This window comes from Neopsephotus bourkii, unplaced genomic scaffold (genome assembly GCF_033783945.1).
Source record: "Neopsephotus bourkii isolate Nb327-2 ecotype Australia unplaced genomic scaffold, CSIRO-AGI_Nbou_v1 NB_1036, whole genome shotgun sequence".
Classification (NCBI taxonomy): domain Eukaryota; kingdom Metazoa; phylum Chordata; class Aves; order Psittaciformes; family Psittacidae; genus Neopsephotus; species Neopsephotus bourkii.
In genome coordinates, this window is record NW_026901525.1 from 1,688,988 (window position 1) to 1,704,983 (window position 15,996).

At 51.0% G+C, this 15,996-nt stretch overlaps 1 protein-coding gene across 1 annotated transcript; it reads left to right on the top strand.

Annotated features, from left to right (window-relative positions):
* Positions 1-141: 141 nt before the first annotated feature.
* DNAJC8 (DnaJ heat shock protein family (Hsp40) member C8) lies at positions 142-9,277 on the top strand. The gene is made up of 9 exons (XM_061360689.1): positions 142-242; positions 1,172-1,273; positions 2,612-2,668; positions 3,986-4,052; positions 4,740-4,834; positions 5,677-5,748; positions 6,590-6,681; positions 7,178-7,253; positions 8,496-9,277. The coding sequence occupies exons 1-9, from the start codon at positions 171-173 to the stop codon at positions 8,616-8,618; spliced, it is 756 nt and encodes a 251-aa protein (XP_061216673.1). The 5' UTR covers positions 142-170; the 3' UTR covers positions 8,619-9,277.
* The last annotated feature ends 6,719 nt before the right edge of the window (positions 9,278-15,996 follow it).

Consider the following 15,996-nt stretch of genomic DNA (forward strand, 5'->3'; position numbering starts at 1 on the left):
CGCTCAGGAGACACCGCAGGGAGTGAGCAGAGCGGGAGCCTGCCGCTAAAAGCGCTGCGCCGCGGTCACGTGCCGAGGGCTTCCCGCCCCTTCCCTTGCCGGCTTTAGCGCCGTGGTCACGTGCGGTCGCGTTACGTTGCGTTACGTTGCGTCACGTGGAGGTGGCGGCAATGGCGGCGGCGGCGAGGGAGCCCGGGGCGGGCGGCGCCGCGGAGGAGGCGTTCCTCACCTTCTACAGCGAGGTACCGGGACCCGCGCCGCGGCCTCAGCCCACCCCTTACCCCCCCATCCCCGACACCCGGCCTGCCCTGCCCCGCCGCACCGAGCGGGGCCCTGGCTGTGCTGCGGCGGGCCTTTAGGCCGCGGGAGGGCGGGCGGGGAGCGAATGGTGGGTGGAGGAAAGAGAAGCGGGCGAGGGGCCGGGGCCAGCGGGTGCGCGCTCGGCCCGGGCAGGGCTGGCGTTGGAGGCGGAACTGTTCCCGCTTCCTTCCGGAGCAGCCCCTAGGGTGACCGGGGACGGAACCGAGCACTCAGTGCCCATGGGAGCCCTCCCGGAGCTTTCCTCCACTGTGCGCCGCTGCTCGGCCTTTTACCGGGACGAGCGCTTCTTTCAGCTCCGGCTCTTTGGGCAGCGCTGGGAGGTGTTCGCTGAGCCCGCCCGCAGAAGGTGGTGCCGGTTGTTGGGTGCTTGTTTGTCTAAGTAAAGATGAACGTTAAGTGTTAAAAGCACGGTTTGTCTTGGTAATGATGCAACCTGAACATAGCTATATAAGCTGTGTCAGAGTGGACTTGGGTACGTGTGCCGGTGTCACTTAAGGTGTTCAATAGGATATATCCCACTACAGTGGGTTGAAAGAAGTGGTGCAGTAGGTTTCCAAGGAATCGGGATGACAGTGGTGGTGTAGGAGCAAAGTGAAGGAAAAAGCTGCAGCTGTAATAGAAACAGGCACAAGTGCTTTTGTACAGTTAAAATATAACATCAAAAACACTGTCATGCTGTAAAATTGGCTAAAAACTGCTCTGTTGGTGTGTGAGTAAAATACACGCTTCAGATGTGCAAGGGAGTTGTGATTTGTAGTACACAACAGTGATGACTGATGTAGTAATCACCGGGGAAGGCAGGTAAGCACCTTGTGATGGTCAGTTGATGTCAGCCTCTCTTGTTCTTCAGGTAAAGCAAATTGAAAAACGAGACTCGGTTTTAACATCCAAAAACCAAATCGACCGGCTCACCCGACCTGGATCTTCCTATTTCAACCTGAACCCTTTTGAGGTTGGTTTGAATGCTTTATCCTCCCTTCTGAGTCAGTGTTCCGACTTCCCTGGTTCCTGGGTACTTATTTCAGTAGAAAGACTGAAGATAAAGACAGGAAAAAGTTCTCTGGATGTAGGTTACAGCACAGGAGCTTTCAGAAGGCAGGAGGATGATGTGTGTGTTTGTCACTGGTTTATATCGGGTGCAAATTATACTCTTTTGACCCATTTCCCTTGTGCAACAGCACAGGAAGGTTTGGGAGATCAGTGCTAGGGAGCCTGAATGAGAACACAGCAGCTACAGGTGGCATGTTCTGATCCCTCTTGACTCAGCACTTCCAGTTCTACCTTTTGTTTTGGATGCTCGTAGGATAAGAGGAGGAGTCTGGCTGCTCACACTAGTGAGCAACCTTTGAGGAGTCACTGGAACAAAGGTAATTCCCTTGCACATCACACTCTTTGATTCCAGTTGCAGTCAGTGACAAAGTCTTAATGAGTATGAAAGCCTGAGGAAGAGAGTAAATAAACCAACCTGGTGTTCATCTGGAACTGGCTTTTCCTACGTGTATTCCTGCTTGAGATCATCCTCATCTGCCTTCTTAAAACCTCAGGTGCTTTGTAGTCCCAATTCAGGGCTGCTCAGCCACATCAGTCAGCACATTCACCTTGACCATGTCCAGTTCTGTGTAGATCTTAGTACACAACCTGGGGGGTAAATCAGGAAAGCCATTTAGAAGTAGACTGTAGTTTTTGTTCATGTCATACCAGCATGTGTTTGCATTGAGCAGGCTCGCTTGTTGCATAGGACTTCAGTAAATAAATTCACAAAAGAGCTCCAAAACTGCCCCATCCCTAAAGATCTGTGGACAAAGATCTGAGCTCATTCATGGAGACCCAACAGTAAAACTCTCCTGTCTTCTTTCAAAATGATAAAATGAAGAAGTTCTGCCCAAAGTTGTACGTTTTCTGCCCAAAATGTCAGTTGTGAATAAGCTGACAGGATCAAAGCCACCGTGTGCTTCAGTTTCTGCCAAACTAAGCATTGCTATAGGACTAGTTAGAGGCTTAGCCCAATTGGCTATTTAGGGATGGCAGCTGTCCACATGAGACTTGAGTGTGGAAAGGACACTGGCATAGTCAGAGGAGTCTGTGCACACACAAGCAGTATCCCAGATGTGGTATCTCTGATTGAAAATCTGGTTTACTGGATGAAAACTCAGGTCCTGAAGCAGTTCCCTGATGGGGGGAGCTTTCTGGTATTGAGTCTGTGCACCAGGAGCCAGGTGTTCAGAGCTTGCTCTCAGAACATGAAACATGGGGAATATCATCAAACCTATGCTCTTATGGTCTCTTTTAGGTCCTGCAGATGGATCCTGAAGCCACAGATGAAGAGATAAAGAAAAGATTCCGGCAGGTATTTGGCTTTTGCACTTGGAACCTCTGGAAGGAAACTTGAAGCTCTGTAGAGATTATAGTGCAGCTGTGCCTGGGGACAAGGCAGATGGTGGTAAAGCTGTGTCTGGGTAGAGGAGTAGCCGTTTTGGGAAGAAGTGCCTAAAACAGTGTTTGTATGAACAAGAGGAGAGCTGCAGAAGCATCCCTTTGCCTGTGAAGTGTGTGGTGGGGCTATTGCAAACTGATCTGCCCATGTATAACCAGATTATTGAACTTCAGCTCAAAGAGAAGGTCAGGATCTCTTGTAAGAGCTGGCAAAAGGTATTTTTCTCAAATACATGGATTTGGATCCAGAAGCATATTTGCTTTGAGGTTTCTTTAAGAATTTCAGTGGTCAGTTTTGGTGGCTGCATTACCTGGAACAGGTAGAAACAGGGAGAACGGAATGGAATTGTGTATTGATGAGATCTACCACCTCAATAGGGAGTGTGGAACAGCTAACAGGAGGAAAAAGACATTGGCATAGCAAATCATGGAGTAAATGAGCAGCATGCTGCTGTTTAGTACCAGAAGCAAACCTTTGCACTCTGAACTAGAAAGTGCCATCTGTAGGCTTCAGGAAGTCATCACTTTGCATTCTTCAGCACTGCTGCAATGTCAGTTGCCACACTGTGGCTGGTTTTGAACCAGGAAAGATGCAGACAAACTTGAGAGGCCACACAGCAACAGCAAAACTCAGGAGTCTGGAAAACAAGCCATATGGAGAAGGTTTGAAGAGGAAGATAGAGGATGTGCTTTCCAGCCCAGTTAGGATGCCCTAAGGATTGTAGTGAGCAGTGTCCTGCCTCTCTCTCTCCTGGATAGAGAGTACAGGAAGGAGTTTTCTTGGCTTTCAGTAAAGGAGCCTAAGGAAAAGCTTACCCACTCTTTTAAGCAGATATTTGAACAGCCTTGGGGGTACCAGAGACCTTCTTAGGATGCTGATTTAAAGGTTAACTTGGGTTGAGGGTGATCTGTGTAGGTTTGTTTCTTCTCAAGACCAAGGATACGAGATTTGGGTGACCAAAGGGTTCCTATCAGCCCCAGGCACTGTAGCTGAAGGATGTTGATGTTGTGCACATCCCAGACAGCCTGTTTATTATAGGAATTGTGTTTGATTTATAAGCTTTTACTGATGCATACTGGTACGTGTTGTCAACTGGCTTGTCTGTATACAAAGGAACGTGATCCCCTGTGATTCCTTCTATGTCAGACTATTCCCTCATCCCACAGAAATCTCTGAAACCCTCTCCCATCTTTTACAATGATCTCGATAGCAGGATCCTTTCTCTTGCAGTTGTCAATATTGGTGCATCCAGACAAAAACCAAGATGATGCAGATAGAGCTCAGAAGGCGTTTGAAGGTAATGCTCTCCCCCTTTCCTCGGGCTGCTGTACAGCAGTAGCTGAACAGCTATTTCTCTGTAGCTGGTTTCAGGGTTTATCAGGGGTGGAGGCCCTACTGAGGGGCAGAACTGCTGTAGAGGCTCTTTACACGAGGCAGGAGCCGAGGTGTGGGGTGGCATTTCAGCACAAAGCGTCACTAGGTGGCGATAATGGCATTGTCAGCTGGCACCGGGGACAGCCGCGTCCCTGGCTCTTCGAGGTTGTGCAAGAGAAACTGTTTAATCCGGGCATTAGATGTTATTTCAAGACCATATGGTAGAAGTAATGCCATGGGTTTAGGTGTACACTTTGCATTATGCACCTTAAACTTACATAATGCCCTAGGACTATATCACAGGACTGATACTTTCACCCTGCCAACTCCAAAGGTGTGTGACTGTTTCTGTCACTACCGTACCCCAAAACTCACTTAATGCTGATGTCACATACCCAGATGTATTTAAAGAAAGCCACACACAAAACGAGACCCCCCAAAACTCACTTAATGCTGATGTCACATACCCAGATGTATTCAAAGAAAGCCACACACAAAACGAGACCCCCCAGATTCTAAGAGGCAAAAGTTGTATGGTCAAGAAGTAGCAGTCTTGTGGTGCTTTGTGAATGGGATTACTGGTGCTATTAATGTTGATGCTTTTTGGTAGCTGTAGATAAAGCGTACAAGTTGCTGCTAGATCAGGAGCAGAAGAAGAGGGCCTTGGATGTGATCCAGGCAGGAAAAGAATATGTGGAACACACTGTAAGTATTCCATAGGAACATCCAGGAGTGGGGGTGAGGGGTAACCAGTCATTTCTCATTTACTGTTTGGTACATTAGGCCATTAAAAGATGAGCTGAGCAAAACCGTGCAGGTGGCCTCTGCGCTCTTCCTGGCATGAACAAAACGTGCTTTGTCCAAGACTGCTGTTGAGCTCAGTGCAAGATAATGCAGTGAAATTCAGTACCTGAAATAATCAGGTCAGACCACAGGATCTGACCTACATATGGGTTTCTTTTCAGGTCTGTAAATGGATGATGCAGTTCAGATGTCTGTAGGTGGAAGAAAATAAGTGGTGACAGCAAGAGAAGTTGGGGGGAAATGACCTATAAGATAAGAAAAGGAGCTTGGATTGCATTAGCCAAGAAGTTAGTTGAGTGACGTGGGTGGACTAAAACACAACAAGCTTGAGAAGGCAGGTGATATGGGAGCAGCCAGATACTCTAAACCAAGGAACACTTTATTTTCTGCTTGTTAGTCTTTCGACTATTACAAAGCAAAAGAGCCTTCCTCCTGGTTTGGATGGTGTGTATTGGGTATAAAAATAACTTAAGAACAAAGCCCACCAGAGGGATTGGGTTGAATAAATAGTGTCTGACGTAGTATTTTTAAGCCTACAGTTCATGTGGTAGTGATCTCATATGTGTTTGTCTGGATCTCGGACCAGGAGGTTTTGGTCAAAAATAAAACATTGATCCACATCAAGAAATCAGTGTCATCCAGAGAGCTTCCCACACAGTGGAGCAGGGATGCAGAACTACTTGGGCACGGTTCTGTAAGCCCTATAAAATCTTTTGTCTCTCACTTTTGTTCTTAATCTGTAGGTGAAAGAAAAAAAGAAGCAGTTGAAGAAGGATGGGAAACCAGCCACTGTAGAGGAGGATGATCCTGAAGTTGTAAGTCATTTACTGGGGAGGACAAAATCTGTTTCGAGAGTACCATGTGTTGGGTAATACCTGTGTATGTTAGAAAATAATGTAACTGTAGTGTAAAGAGTAAATCTATCCTGAGATTACATAGATCAAAATACCGTGTTCTTTGGAGCAAGTCTTCATGCCTTGGGCACCATGCTGTCTTTTTGTGTTGAATTTCTCGTATTGTGAATGCAGGAACTGTGGTGTTCTTGCTGCCAGTATAGAACCACTACAGTGAGTCTAAATGTGCTGTTAGTGGTGTTTTGCAGTAAGAGCTGTTTTGGCTGTTTCTTCTAAATAGCATTTGAGGATAGATGTGCTGTTAGGCCACAAATCACTTTTCATGTAAAAGGCATGACATAAAACCTAGTTGTTCTTACCTGAGTTCTAGTCTGAAAAGTTATCCTAGAGGTTTGAACAGAATGACGGATGATTATCGAACAGTGACAGCACTGGTCACCATTGTCATCTTTCTCTTTTCCCTCTTCATTTCACCACAGTAACCCCATCACAATTGTATTTCCCATTGATTTTTAGAAATCTCTTGCTGTTCTTTAATAATGAAGTTTAAGTATACTGATAGTCCCTACTGGCAAGCCAGTGCCTTTCACACCCCATCAAGATGATCTGCTGGGAGGTTACTGAACAGTGACCGGTTTGCCTTTTTCATATCTCACTGCTACTGACTACTCTCAAGGCAGAATGTGGGGGTTTATGAGCATATAGTTCACCTTCTTTTTATGCTTCTTACATTCTTATGTAAAGCAGCCTTCTCTACCTGTGTTAGTGAGCATTATTTTAAGGCTGGGTTTGTGTTTTGCAGTTCAAACAAGCCGTATACAAGCAGACGATGAAGCTCTTTGCTGAACTGGAAATTAAGAGGAAAGAAAGAGAAGCAAAAGAAATGCATGAAAGGTATGAGCAGCATCCTGCTTGTGCAGTTCAGGCTCTTCCCCCTTCATGCTTCCTCAGGGAAAATAAGCAATCACAGAGTCTTGGAAAAGTCTTAAGTCTGGGAGGTAGTTGCAGGGCAGTGCTCTTGGTTGCAGATGAACATTCATTCTTGCCTTGCATGCTCAGGTGTTTATTCACTTCTCACAATGTGTGTTCTCAACACTTATAGAAACTTATCACTGCCTATAAAGGAGTCCAACTTGTTCTGCTGAGCAAGAGAAGCTGACTCCCTAGCTGAGTACGTGTGTGCTGTCAGTGGTGCCAAACCGCCGTCTCTGCTCCCTGTTCTCCCATGCTCTTTGCTGTCTTAGAGGGGTGTATTTGTCTCTTCTGATCTGGGAAGCGCTTTAATCTGCCAAGAAACCAGAAGAGCTGCCCAAGGTGTTCTGAAAGCAATTCTGTGTTTCTTTAAAGCAGCCGTTGTGGGTTCAGACCTTCTTTGTGGTTTCCCTTCCAGGAAGCGGCAGAGGGAAGAGGAAATAGAGGCACAAGAGAAAGCTAAACGAGAGCGAGAATGGCAGAAGAACTTTGAGGTAATCAGCCAGGGAGGGGAGAAAAGAGTGCACCAGAGACCTTTCCTCATTGTGTCTTTGTGTCGAAGCCTGGGGCAAGGAGAGGGAGAGAAGGCAGATGTTTCCCTTCTCTTTTCTGACTTAAAGGTGCAGCACAAGGGGAGCCATCTCAAGGATGTGAGACCAGAGTAAGAAGATGGCACGTTCTGTGCTGCCAGATTAGGAGAATCCCCTGGAGATGAGGTTTCTTGTTTCCTTTGCACATCAGAGGACTCAGTAGGCTGTAGTGAGGACAGCAGAACCCAAGCTGCTCACTTCTGAAACAAGAAACCAGCATGGGGCTTACGCTGGTGCTTGTGGTGTAAACTCAGTTGTAGTTTCACTGTGATGTCTTCACAGTGTGTGTCCCAGCAGGCAGGGCGCTACATGTTGCATAAGTCCTACACCTGGGTCGGAGCAATCCCAGACACAGCTACAGGCTGGGCAGAGAATAGATTCAGAGCAGCCCAAGGAGAAGGACTTGGGGGTGCTGGTCAATGAGAAAATGAATATGAGCCAGCTTCAGTGTGCGCTTTCAGCCCAGGGCTGCATCAAAAGGAGCGTGACCAGCAGGTTGAAGGAGGTGATCCTGCCCCTTTATTCTGCTCTTGTGAGACCTCACCTGGAGCATTGTGTGCAGTTCTGGTGTCCTCAACATAAAAAGGACATGGATCTGTTGGAACAAGTCCAGAGGAGGACACGAGGATGATCAGGGGCTGGAGCACCTCCTCTATGAAGATTGGCTGAGAAAGTTGGGGCTGTTCAGCCTGGAGAAGAGAAGGCTGCGTGGAGACCTCAGAGCAGCTTCCAGTGTCTGAAGGGGGCCTATAGGGACGCTGGGGATGGACTCTTCATTAGGGACTGTAGTGATAGGACAAGGGGTAATGGGTTAAAACTGAAACAGGGGAAGTTTAGATTGGATATAAGGAGGAAATTCTTTCCTGTGAAGGTGCTGAGGCACTGGAATGGGTTGCCCAGGGAGGTTGTGAATGCTCCATCCCTGGCAGTGTTCAAGGCCAGGTTGGACGAGGCCTTGGGTGAGACGGTTTAGAGCGAGGTGTCCCTGCCCATGGCAGAGGGGTTGGAACTTGATGATCTTAAGGTCCTTTCCAGCCCGAACTATTCTATGATTCTATGCCATTGCTGTTATGATCTCTTATACATAGCAGACATTCTCTGGCTCTTGCACTTCTTAACTCTCTGCTTCCTCCCTGTTGTTCCCAGGAAAGCCGGGATGGTCGTGTGGACAGCTGGAGGAACTTCCAGGCCAATACAAAGGGGAAGAAAGAAAAGAAGAACAGGACCTTCCTGAGACCTCCCAAAGTAAAAATGGAGCAGCGGGAATGATCCTGGCACTGCCCAGGCGCAGCTCCTCAGTCCCCTCCCTGCTTTTAAGGACTCATTGGCACCTAGAGTAAGAATTGCTTTTCAGTTGAGTTTGGTTTCAGTATAATTATTGGTCGAAGTATTTTTTTGTACTCTGTCCATTTGAACTAGGGCCATAGTAGGAACTTGGCCAGGACCCCGCTACATGTAGAACACTTGGCTTAGGAGGTCCCCACCATTATTGCTGTCCTGTTTGTCTGCTGCCCTGTAACTCAATGTTTTGTACTTCACACACATTGTGTGTTTCACCACTTCCATTTCCAGTTTGAGAGCTGAACAAAGCACTGGAAATGCATCCGTGCCTTTCCAGGCATCATCTTTCTCAGCAAGTTCAGCCTCAGAAAGGTCCGAGCTGACTCTGGGAATCTGCTTCCAGCACTATGCAGTGCATCTGACCTGCAGTTTGAGTCCTGCAGCTCTCACTGAACTGGGTGGTGCTTGGAAAGACGCCTCCCCACACACCCCAAGATCTGATTTCCAGCCTAAAATCCCAGCTCTCAGGCTTAGACTTGTGTTAATCTCAGGCCAGCTGGTCCCTTCCTGTAAAGGAAAAATAACTTCTCTTGATTCATAGTTCAGTTGCAGTGGTCTGTATGTAAAATAAATTTTTACCCAAGTTACCAGGGCTTCTTTTTCTTGGAATTAACTCAAAACTACAAGTGAGAGGTGTGAATGGAGTGCTGGCCACTGGGGTGCGTGCTGCTGCTCTCCAGCAGGAACGTTGCCCTGGTAAGGACCTGCTCTCATCCCGAAGTCTGGTCTGATGGAACTGTGACTGTGAGAGTCCAAGTGGCACCAGGAGGACGGGGAGAGGATCTCCCTTCCCTGGATGCTCCCTGGGTGGATGCTGGTGCAGCAGAGTCCATGCTGAAAGCTGAGCTTGTTTGCTGTGCCTTTGGGGAGTAGTGATGGGTTGGGAGGATTTGAGCATCTGTTAGGAACGGAGCTCCCTAGAGCTATGGGCTGAGCTCAGACACAAGGGATTTGGTTTGTAAACTACTTTGGGTGTGCATGGAAAGCCTTTAAGGGATTCTCAACTGTTTAAAGGTGTTGAAAGTGGAGCGTGCTGTGGATTCACGTGTGCTTGGCAGACTCCTCTGGAGACCTTCCTGCAGACTCCTTCCATCTGTCCTAATGGTTATCCTCATATTTGGGTCCTGTGGGGAGCTGTTTCCATGAAGATACTGCTCTTCTTCCTCCTCGCTGCCATTAGCCAGCTCCTTTCACTTGGATGTGCTGTCTGTGTACCCCCATCTTTAAAGGAGCACAATCCTTTGTGCTGCTCTTTGTGTCTCAGGCAAGGTCTCTCTGGAAGGATTGGTTCTGGGCCCATACATCTTCTGGTGTCCCAACTCTTAAGTTCTGATTAACTGCCTTCTGTTTCTGCCTGCTGGGGAGGAGCAACACCATCGAGTTGTGTTACCACACAGATTGCTCAAGGAAAAGCAGCTCCCAAGGAAGGTTCTGCTGCCTGACAGGGCCCAGGACTGAGGCAATCTGCTGAAAGGTGGCTGGTGCTCTCCACTCACCTTTGTTCTTTTCTTCTCATGTACTGGTCTGTGTGGCCAGATGTAAAGTGAAACATCCTTCTCTAGTAAAATGAAGGTATTTTGGTGTTTTATACATTAACTAGTTCTTGGAGCAGTAGGATACAATTCCTACTTTCTGTGTAAGCAAAGGAATGCAGTTTCTTCACCTTATTTGGTGCTGAGGCGCTGGCACAGAGAAGCTGTGGCTGCCCCATCCCTGGCAGTGCTGAAGGCCAGGTTGGACACAGGGGCTTGGAGCAAGCTGCTCCAGTGGAAGGGGTCCCTGCCCGTGGCAGGGGGTTGGAACTGGATGAGCTTTGAGGTCCCTTCTAACCCAAACCAGTCTGGGATTCTGTTTGTCCTGCCATGCGTCACCTGCTAGTTAGATAACTTGCTAGTTAGATAGCTTGAGCTGACTGATGGAACTCACCTTGCAGTAGCTCTTCAGGTAGCTCAGGATGAGTCCTGTGAGAACTTGCAGTGTTTGTAAGACCCATGTCATGCTTCGGGGTCTGCTCCTTGGTGCTGTGTGTGTTTATGAGCCTTTGGGCCATGGTGAGGCCTGCCCCAGGCTCTCTTGCAGTGTCTGTGGCCAGAGCCCTGCAGCTCCCATGGGACCTGCTGTGTTGGTGTTGTTCCTTGCACCGGGTACGACTTGGTTGGGGAAGCAGAATGTGTAGCTTAGGACAAGGCTGTCTCATTCCCAGCTGAGCTGTTCCTGTTTCCTTTTCTTCTGCCCTGCCTCTGATACGCTTCTGTGTCTGATGATGCAGTGTTTGTCCTGTCTTATCTACTCAGCCAGGGGCTGTGGAGCTTCCCATCCATCAGCCAGGCTGCAGCAGCAGCAGGGAAATACCCAGCCTTTGCTGGAGGTTCCCTCTGTTCCACTGGAGGGGACCTGGGAAGCTTTGGTCCCTCAGCCCATGGTGGCTGTGCTGTGCCAGTGCTGCTCCAGTGCTGCTCCTCTCTTTTGAGCTGCACATGCTGGTTTAGGTGCAGCATTCTCAACCTCTGCTCAGAATGGCCACAGTAGAACCGGTGCAGCTTTGCTCTAGGGTGGGACATCGGGGTATGTGCTGCAGGTGGGTGTGTGGCAGGCTTAGATCATAGAATCATAGAATAGTTAGGGTTGGAAAGGACCTTAAGATCATCCAGTTCCAACCCCCTGCCATGGGCAGGGACACCTCACACTAAACCATCTCACCCAAGGCCTCATCCAACCTGGCCTTGAACACTGCCAGGGATGGCGCATTCACAACCTCCCTGGGCACCCATTCCAGTGCCTCACCACCCTAACAGGAAAGAATTTCCCCCTTATATCCAATCTAAACTTCCCCTGTTTCAGTTTGAACCCATTACCCCTTGTCCTACCACTACAGTCCCTAATGAAGAGTCCCTCCCCAGCATCCCTATAGGCCTAGAGGATGTGCCAACAGCCTCCTGCCAGCAGCACAGGTTGTGTACCTGCTCTGATGGGCTTTCACCACCCGGCTGTGACTGTGAGGCCCTTGGGGGCTGTCTCAGAAACCTCACAGAAACCAGTGCCAGTTCTTACCAGCAAAGAAAAGCCAACGTTTCCTTGTGGAGCAGCCCTTGTGTAACACGGGTGACTCAGGTGGATGTTATGCGGTACCACAGCAGGCAGCTGGGGAAATCCCACCTGAGAGCAGGGCAAGGGCAGAGCTGCAGGTCCCTGTGTGCCCACCCACCCTTTCTTCCCAGGCTGAAGGAGCACAACTGAGGGGGGTTACGTTGCTGCAGAGAGGGCAGGAAGCTGCCTGCCCCAGCCCAGAATGACTCACACAGCAAAGTGGTCTCATCCTGACGCTTTGCCCTGCGGCAGCCAAGGGGAAGTGTTCACCTCCAATGGCAGCAGTTGAACATGGACTCGATGCCATGCTGGCTCCCGGTCCCAGTGTCTGGAAAGAAACAAGGAGCCCAGAGGATGGATCTGCTGAAGGTGCTGACCCCCTTACCAAGCCCACACCACCCCTGCCTGGCTGGGGAATGCCCCTGCCCTGGAGCTGCTCTGGGTGGATGGAGCAGGATGCAGGATGAGCCCCTGGCCAGGACAGAGCCTCTGCTGCTCAAGGAAGGGCCTCAGGAGCCGGTGTCGAGCCCCAGGGCGCAGCCGGGGCAGGTCTGAGCCGTGTTGCAAGTGCCAAGAGGGAAGTGAGTCACATGGAGCGAGCGGAGCGGCACCCTCCTTCCGCACGAGCCTGCTCCCGGGCAGAGGCTCCGGTGGCTCCGCTTGCGGAGCGGGTGCTGTCCCCCCAAGGTAAGAGGCTCCTTCCCCTTTGCTTGCTCTCCCTCCCCGTGCTCCACAGGCTCCTTCTGCTCCTTGGTGTCTCAGGATGTGAGCTGGCTGCATGTGCCCCCCGGATCCATCAGAGCCATCTCATGGTCCCCATTGGGGTGTGCTGGGAAGACGCGTGTGTGCTCACTCCCTGCGCTCAGGAAGCGGGGATGAGTCAGGCTGGCACTGCCGTTGCCTTTGGGGCTGTGTGGATGGGGACTGCCCTCATCGAGGTCCCATCCCACCATGCTGGGTGGCAAGAACAGCTTTGGATGCTGCAGTGAGGTGAGGAGCCCTGCTTTAGACCTTCAGGTAACGCTCAGAGCCTCTCCAGGAGCCCTTATCCTGTTCATGCATGGCCCCTGCCCTTGCCCTCTGCCAGGAGGTAACTTAGAGTGGGAGCAGTGCCCTGGCCATGGGGGCTTTGTGAAGCCTTTCCCCTCCAGCAGAGCCACCCCAGCCGGGGCTGTGAACACAAGTCCTGATGCAGTGGTCCATGGAGCTCACATCCTGCCCTGTGTGGCGTGGTTGTTCCCTGCAGTTCAGGGGGATGGCACTGTCCTCAGCCTTTCCCCATTGCCATGGCTCTGGAAGTGCAGAATCCAGGCCCTCTTCAGCTTTTCATGTTTTAAATGCAACAGCTGAAAATGGAGCTGAAGAGGAAGGGAACTCCCCCAGTATTAAGAGGTGGACAAGCGCAAAGCATGGCAAGAGGCCGGTGTGCACAACGCAGGGGCTGCTCTGAGCATCTCAATAGCTTGAGGCCTCGCTGAGCATTGGAGGCAAAGGTGGGAAATGAGTGAGTTTGGGGAGCAGCGAGGGGGCACTGGGGAGCACGGGCCTGGGGTGAGGTGTCCTGCCTGCAGTGGGAGTGCTTGATTCAGAAAGCAGAGCTTGTGGAAGCACCGTGAGAGCTTCCAGCCCCGAGGGGTCCATCAGCACCGACCCTGCCTGGTCCCTGCTGGTGGCTCTGGGGGGTTCACAACTGCTCCCCTGTGCTGGCCGTGGGTAACGTGCGTGGGCCCGGTCCTGGTGGAGCTGTCACGGGGCTGAGCAGAGGAAGGATGGAGATTTCTGATGGGAGCTCCAAGCCAGCCCCAGGGCTCTCATTTCCTCTAAGCCCTTGGCTGCAGCAGGACAGGAGCTTTGTTTGGCCACTGCTGCAGCCTTTGCCAGCGCTCCTCTTCCCTCCGTGACCTGGCTGCTGTTCACAGAGGCTCAAACTGGCTGCCAGCCACCCTCATCAGCGTGCTTGTGTTTGGTTGGAACTGAAGCTCCCTCAAGCACCTGGGGCACAACTGCAGCTCTGTCCGGTCCATGGAGGCTCAGGTTCCTTGGTCCCTCCTTACAGCAGTGAACAGAGGAGGAGGAAGGAGGGAGGACACCACTGACAGAGCATCCTCCTCATGAGCTGGGGACATGGGGCACCGATGGTGGGGACAAGGTGGATGGCAGCAATGCTGCTCTGCCAAGATGCTGAGGCTGGCTGGCCTGGCCTCAGGCTCCTCAACACACGGGGCTGTGCAGCATCGGGGCAGCCAGAGCGGTGCTGGAAACCACCCTCTGTCCATGCTGGGGGCTGGATGTCCCCAGCCAGGGGCAGGCAAAGCCCCAGCACTGCTCTGGGCTTCTCTTCCTGGGTCAGCTCTGAGGGTGCATCCGGGCTTCCCCAGGACCATTCCACAGCAATCTGCTGCACCAGAGGACGTCCTGCTGCTCCAGGCCCAGCTCACCCAGAGGAGCACGGACACCACAGCCCTGAGCTGTGTCAGGGTCACCCTTGTCCCCCCCAGCAGCAGCAGCGTGGGGTGTCCAAGGGGCTCGGGAGCCACTTGAGCTGAGCAGGACCCAACCTCCCCCAGCACAAGGGAGCTGCAGGGACAGCACCAGCACCGTGTAGTGGGAGACCCTGCACTGCCTGCCCAGGGTGTGTGGAGCTGGGGACCAGGGGACAGGCAGGCTTTGGGTCTGTCAGGCCAAGGCATGGGGGTCCTGAAGGGTGAGATGAGGCTGCTGCAGTGATGCTACAGGTCTGTGTGGTGTCTCAGTGTCTGCACAAGGTCCTGGAGATAAAAAGGGGCTTGGGATGGCTGGATCCTGGGTCTGTGTAGCTCCAGCACAAGTGTAAGTGAGACTCTGTTAGGGAATGGCTCTGTCCATGGGATGTATGAGTTTCCTGGCACTTCCTTTCCTCGAAGTTATTAAGTGAAAGCTCCTGGCTTCTGTCATTCATAGCCTGGAAGAAGGATGCTCAGGTGCTGTTTAATCCCAGATCTAACCAGGGACACAGAGTGGATTCCTATTCTGCCTGTAGGAGGAAAATCCCAACGTTGCCCTCTTCCAGGATCACAAGGAGCAGCGATCCTTGGAGGAAGCAGCTTTAAGGGCTTTCCAGATCTTTGCTGTGGTTAATTGCCTTTCCTCTACGGCCTATTTTATTTCTCATTTCCTTTGAGCTGATGTCACCCGTTTCCTCTTCTCTAGTGACTCTGCAGTCATGCTGCAGTGGCTCCCATTCTGGTGTCCTGCTCTTGAGAGCTGCCTGCGGGGAGACCTCCCAGCCCCAGGTCAGAGAAAATAATGCTTGGAAGAAGATCAAGCATCCTCAGTAAAACACCCATCACCGCTCTACTGAAGCTGAAGATGGACAAATCGTGCTGAAGCCTTTCGACCCTGGTAAGCACAAAACCACACTTTATTAGTATAACTCCTGTTGGAATATACTACTGCTGATGGCATAGCTTGTGTTAGCATGGGTTTTGCACTATGCAGCCATAAGCATGTAAATCCTCATCGGGAGAGCATGGCCCAGGGTGCAGACTGGGAGCAGAGTCCGCTCCTGGAACCTCTGGTTCTGCATAGAGTGGAGATGATGCCATAAACCACTTGGGATTACTAGTTGGGGTACCGGGGTACTGGTAGTGACTTGGCCTTGGCTTGGGTTTGGGCTCAAGTTTCCAGGGATTTGGGTAAGGCAGAGCACAGGACCCTGCCCCTGCCCCGCTCTGACCACTGCACCCCTCCTCCTTTCTGCTGGCATGGAGAATATTGACCTGCTTTATGCAAAGGGAGAGGCTGAGTGAGATGCCCCAGACCATGCTCCAGCGTCTAGGGCTTAGGACAGCTCACAAGTACATGGGACACGTAAGCCTGAGGTCCTCCGACTGAAGAGGGAAGTGGGAATTGGGTACATTTAGGGGAATGGTGCCACACTTTCTTCTAGCTGCATTCTGTTGAGTATCTGGCTTAAAGCAGGAAGGGAAAAACAACTCTCCTGTGATTCCCTGGAGGACCTTGGCATTGGCACTGCACAGCCGCTGATGCAAACCTGATGAGCTCTACCAAGTGCTGTTGTGGCCAGGAGACACCACAGCCATCTCCCACAGCCCAGAGATTTCTGTCAGACTTAAAAGCAGAGCACGTCCTTGCATCCATCTCATGCAGCCCCATTGCTCAAACCCACCTGCAGCGCAGGGCTTTGCTTTTCCCTCTCCATGCCACAGGGTTTCAAACA

Bases quoted from the DNA above. Each gene is read 5' to 3' on its own strand.
- DNAJC8 (XM_061360689.1), top strand. From the start codon at position 171: ATGGCGGCGGCGGCGAGGGAGCCCGGGGCGGGCGGCGCCGCGGAGGAG. The intron at 4,053-4,739 runs GTAATGCTCTCC...GCTTTTTGGTAG, and splicing joins AGCTCAGAAGGCGTTTGAAG to CTGTAGATAAAGCGTACAAG. The intron at 7,254-8,495 runs GTAATCAGCCAG...TGTTGTTCCCAG, and splicing joins AATGGCAGAAGAACTTTGAG to GAAAGCCGGGATGGTCGTGT.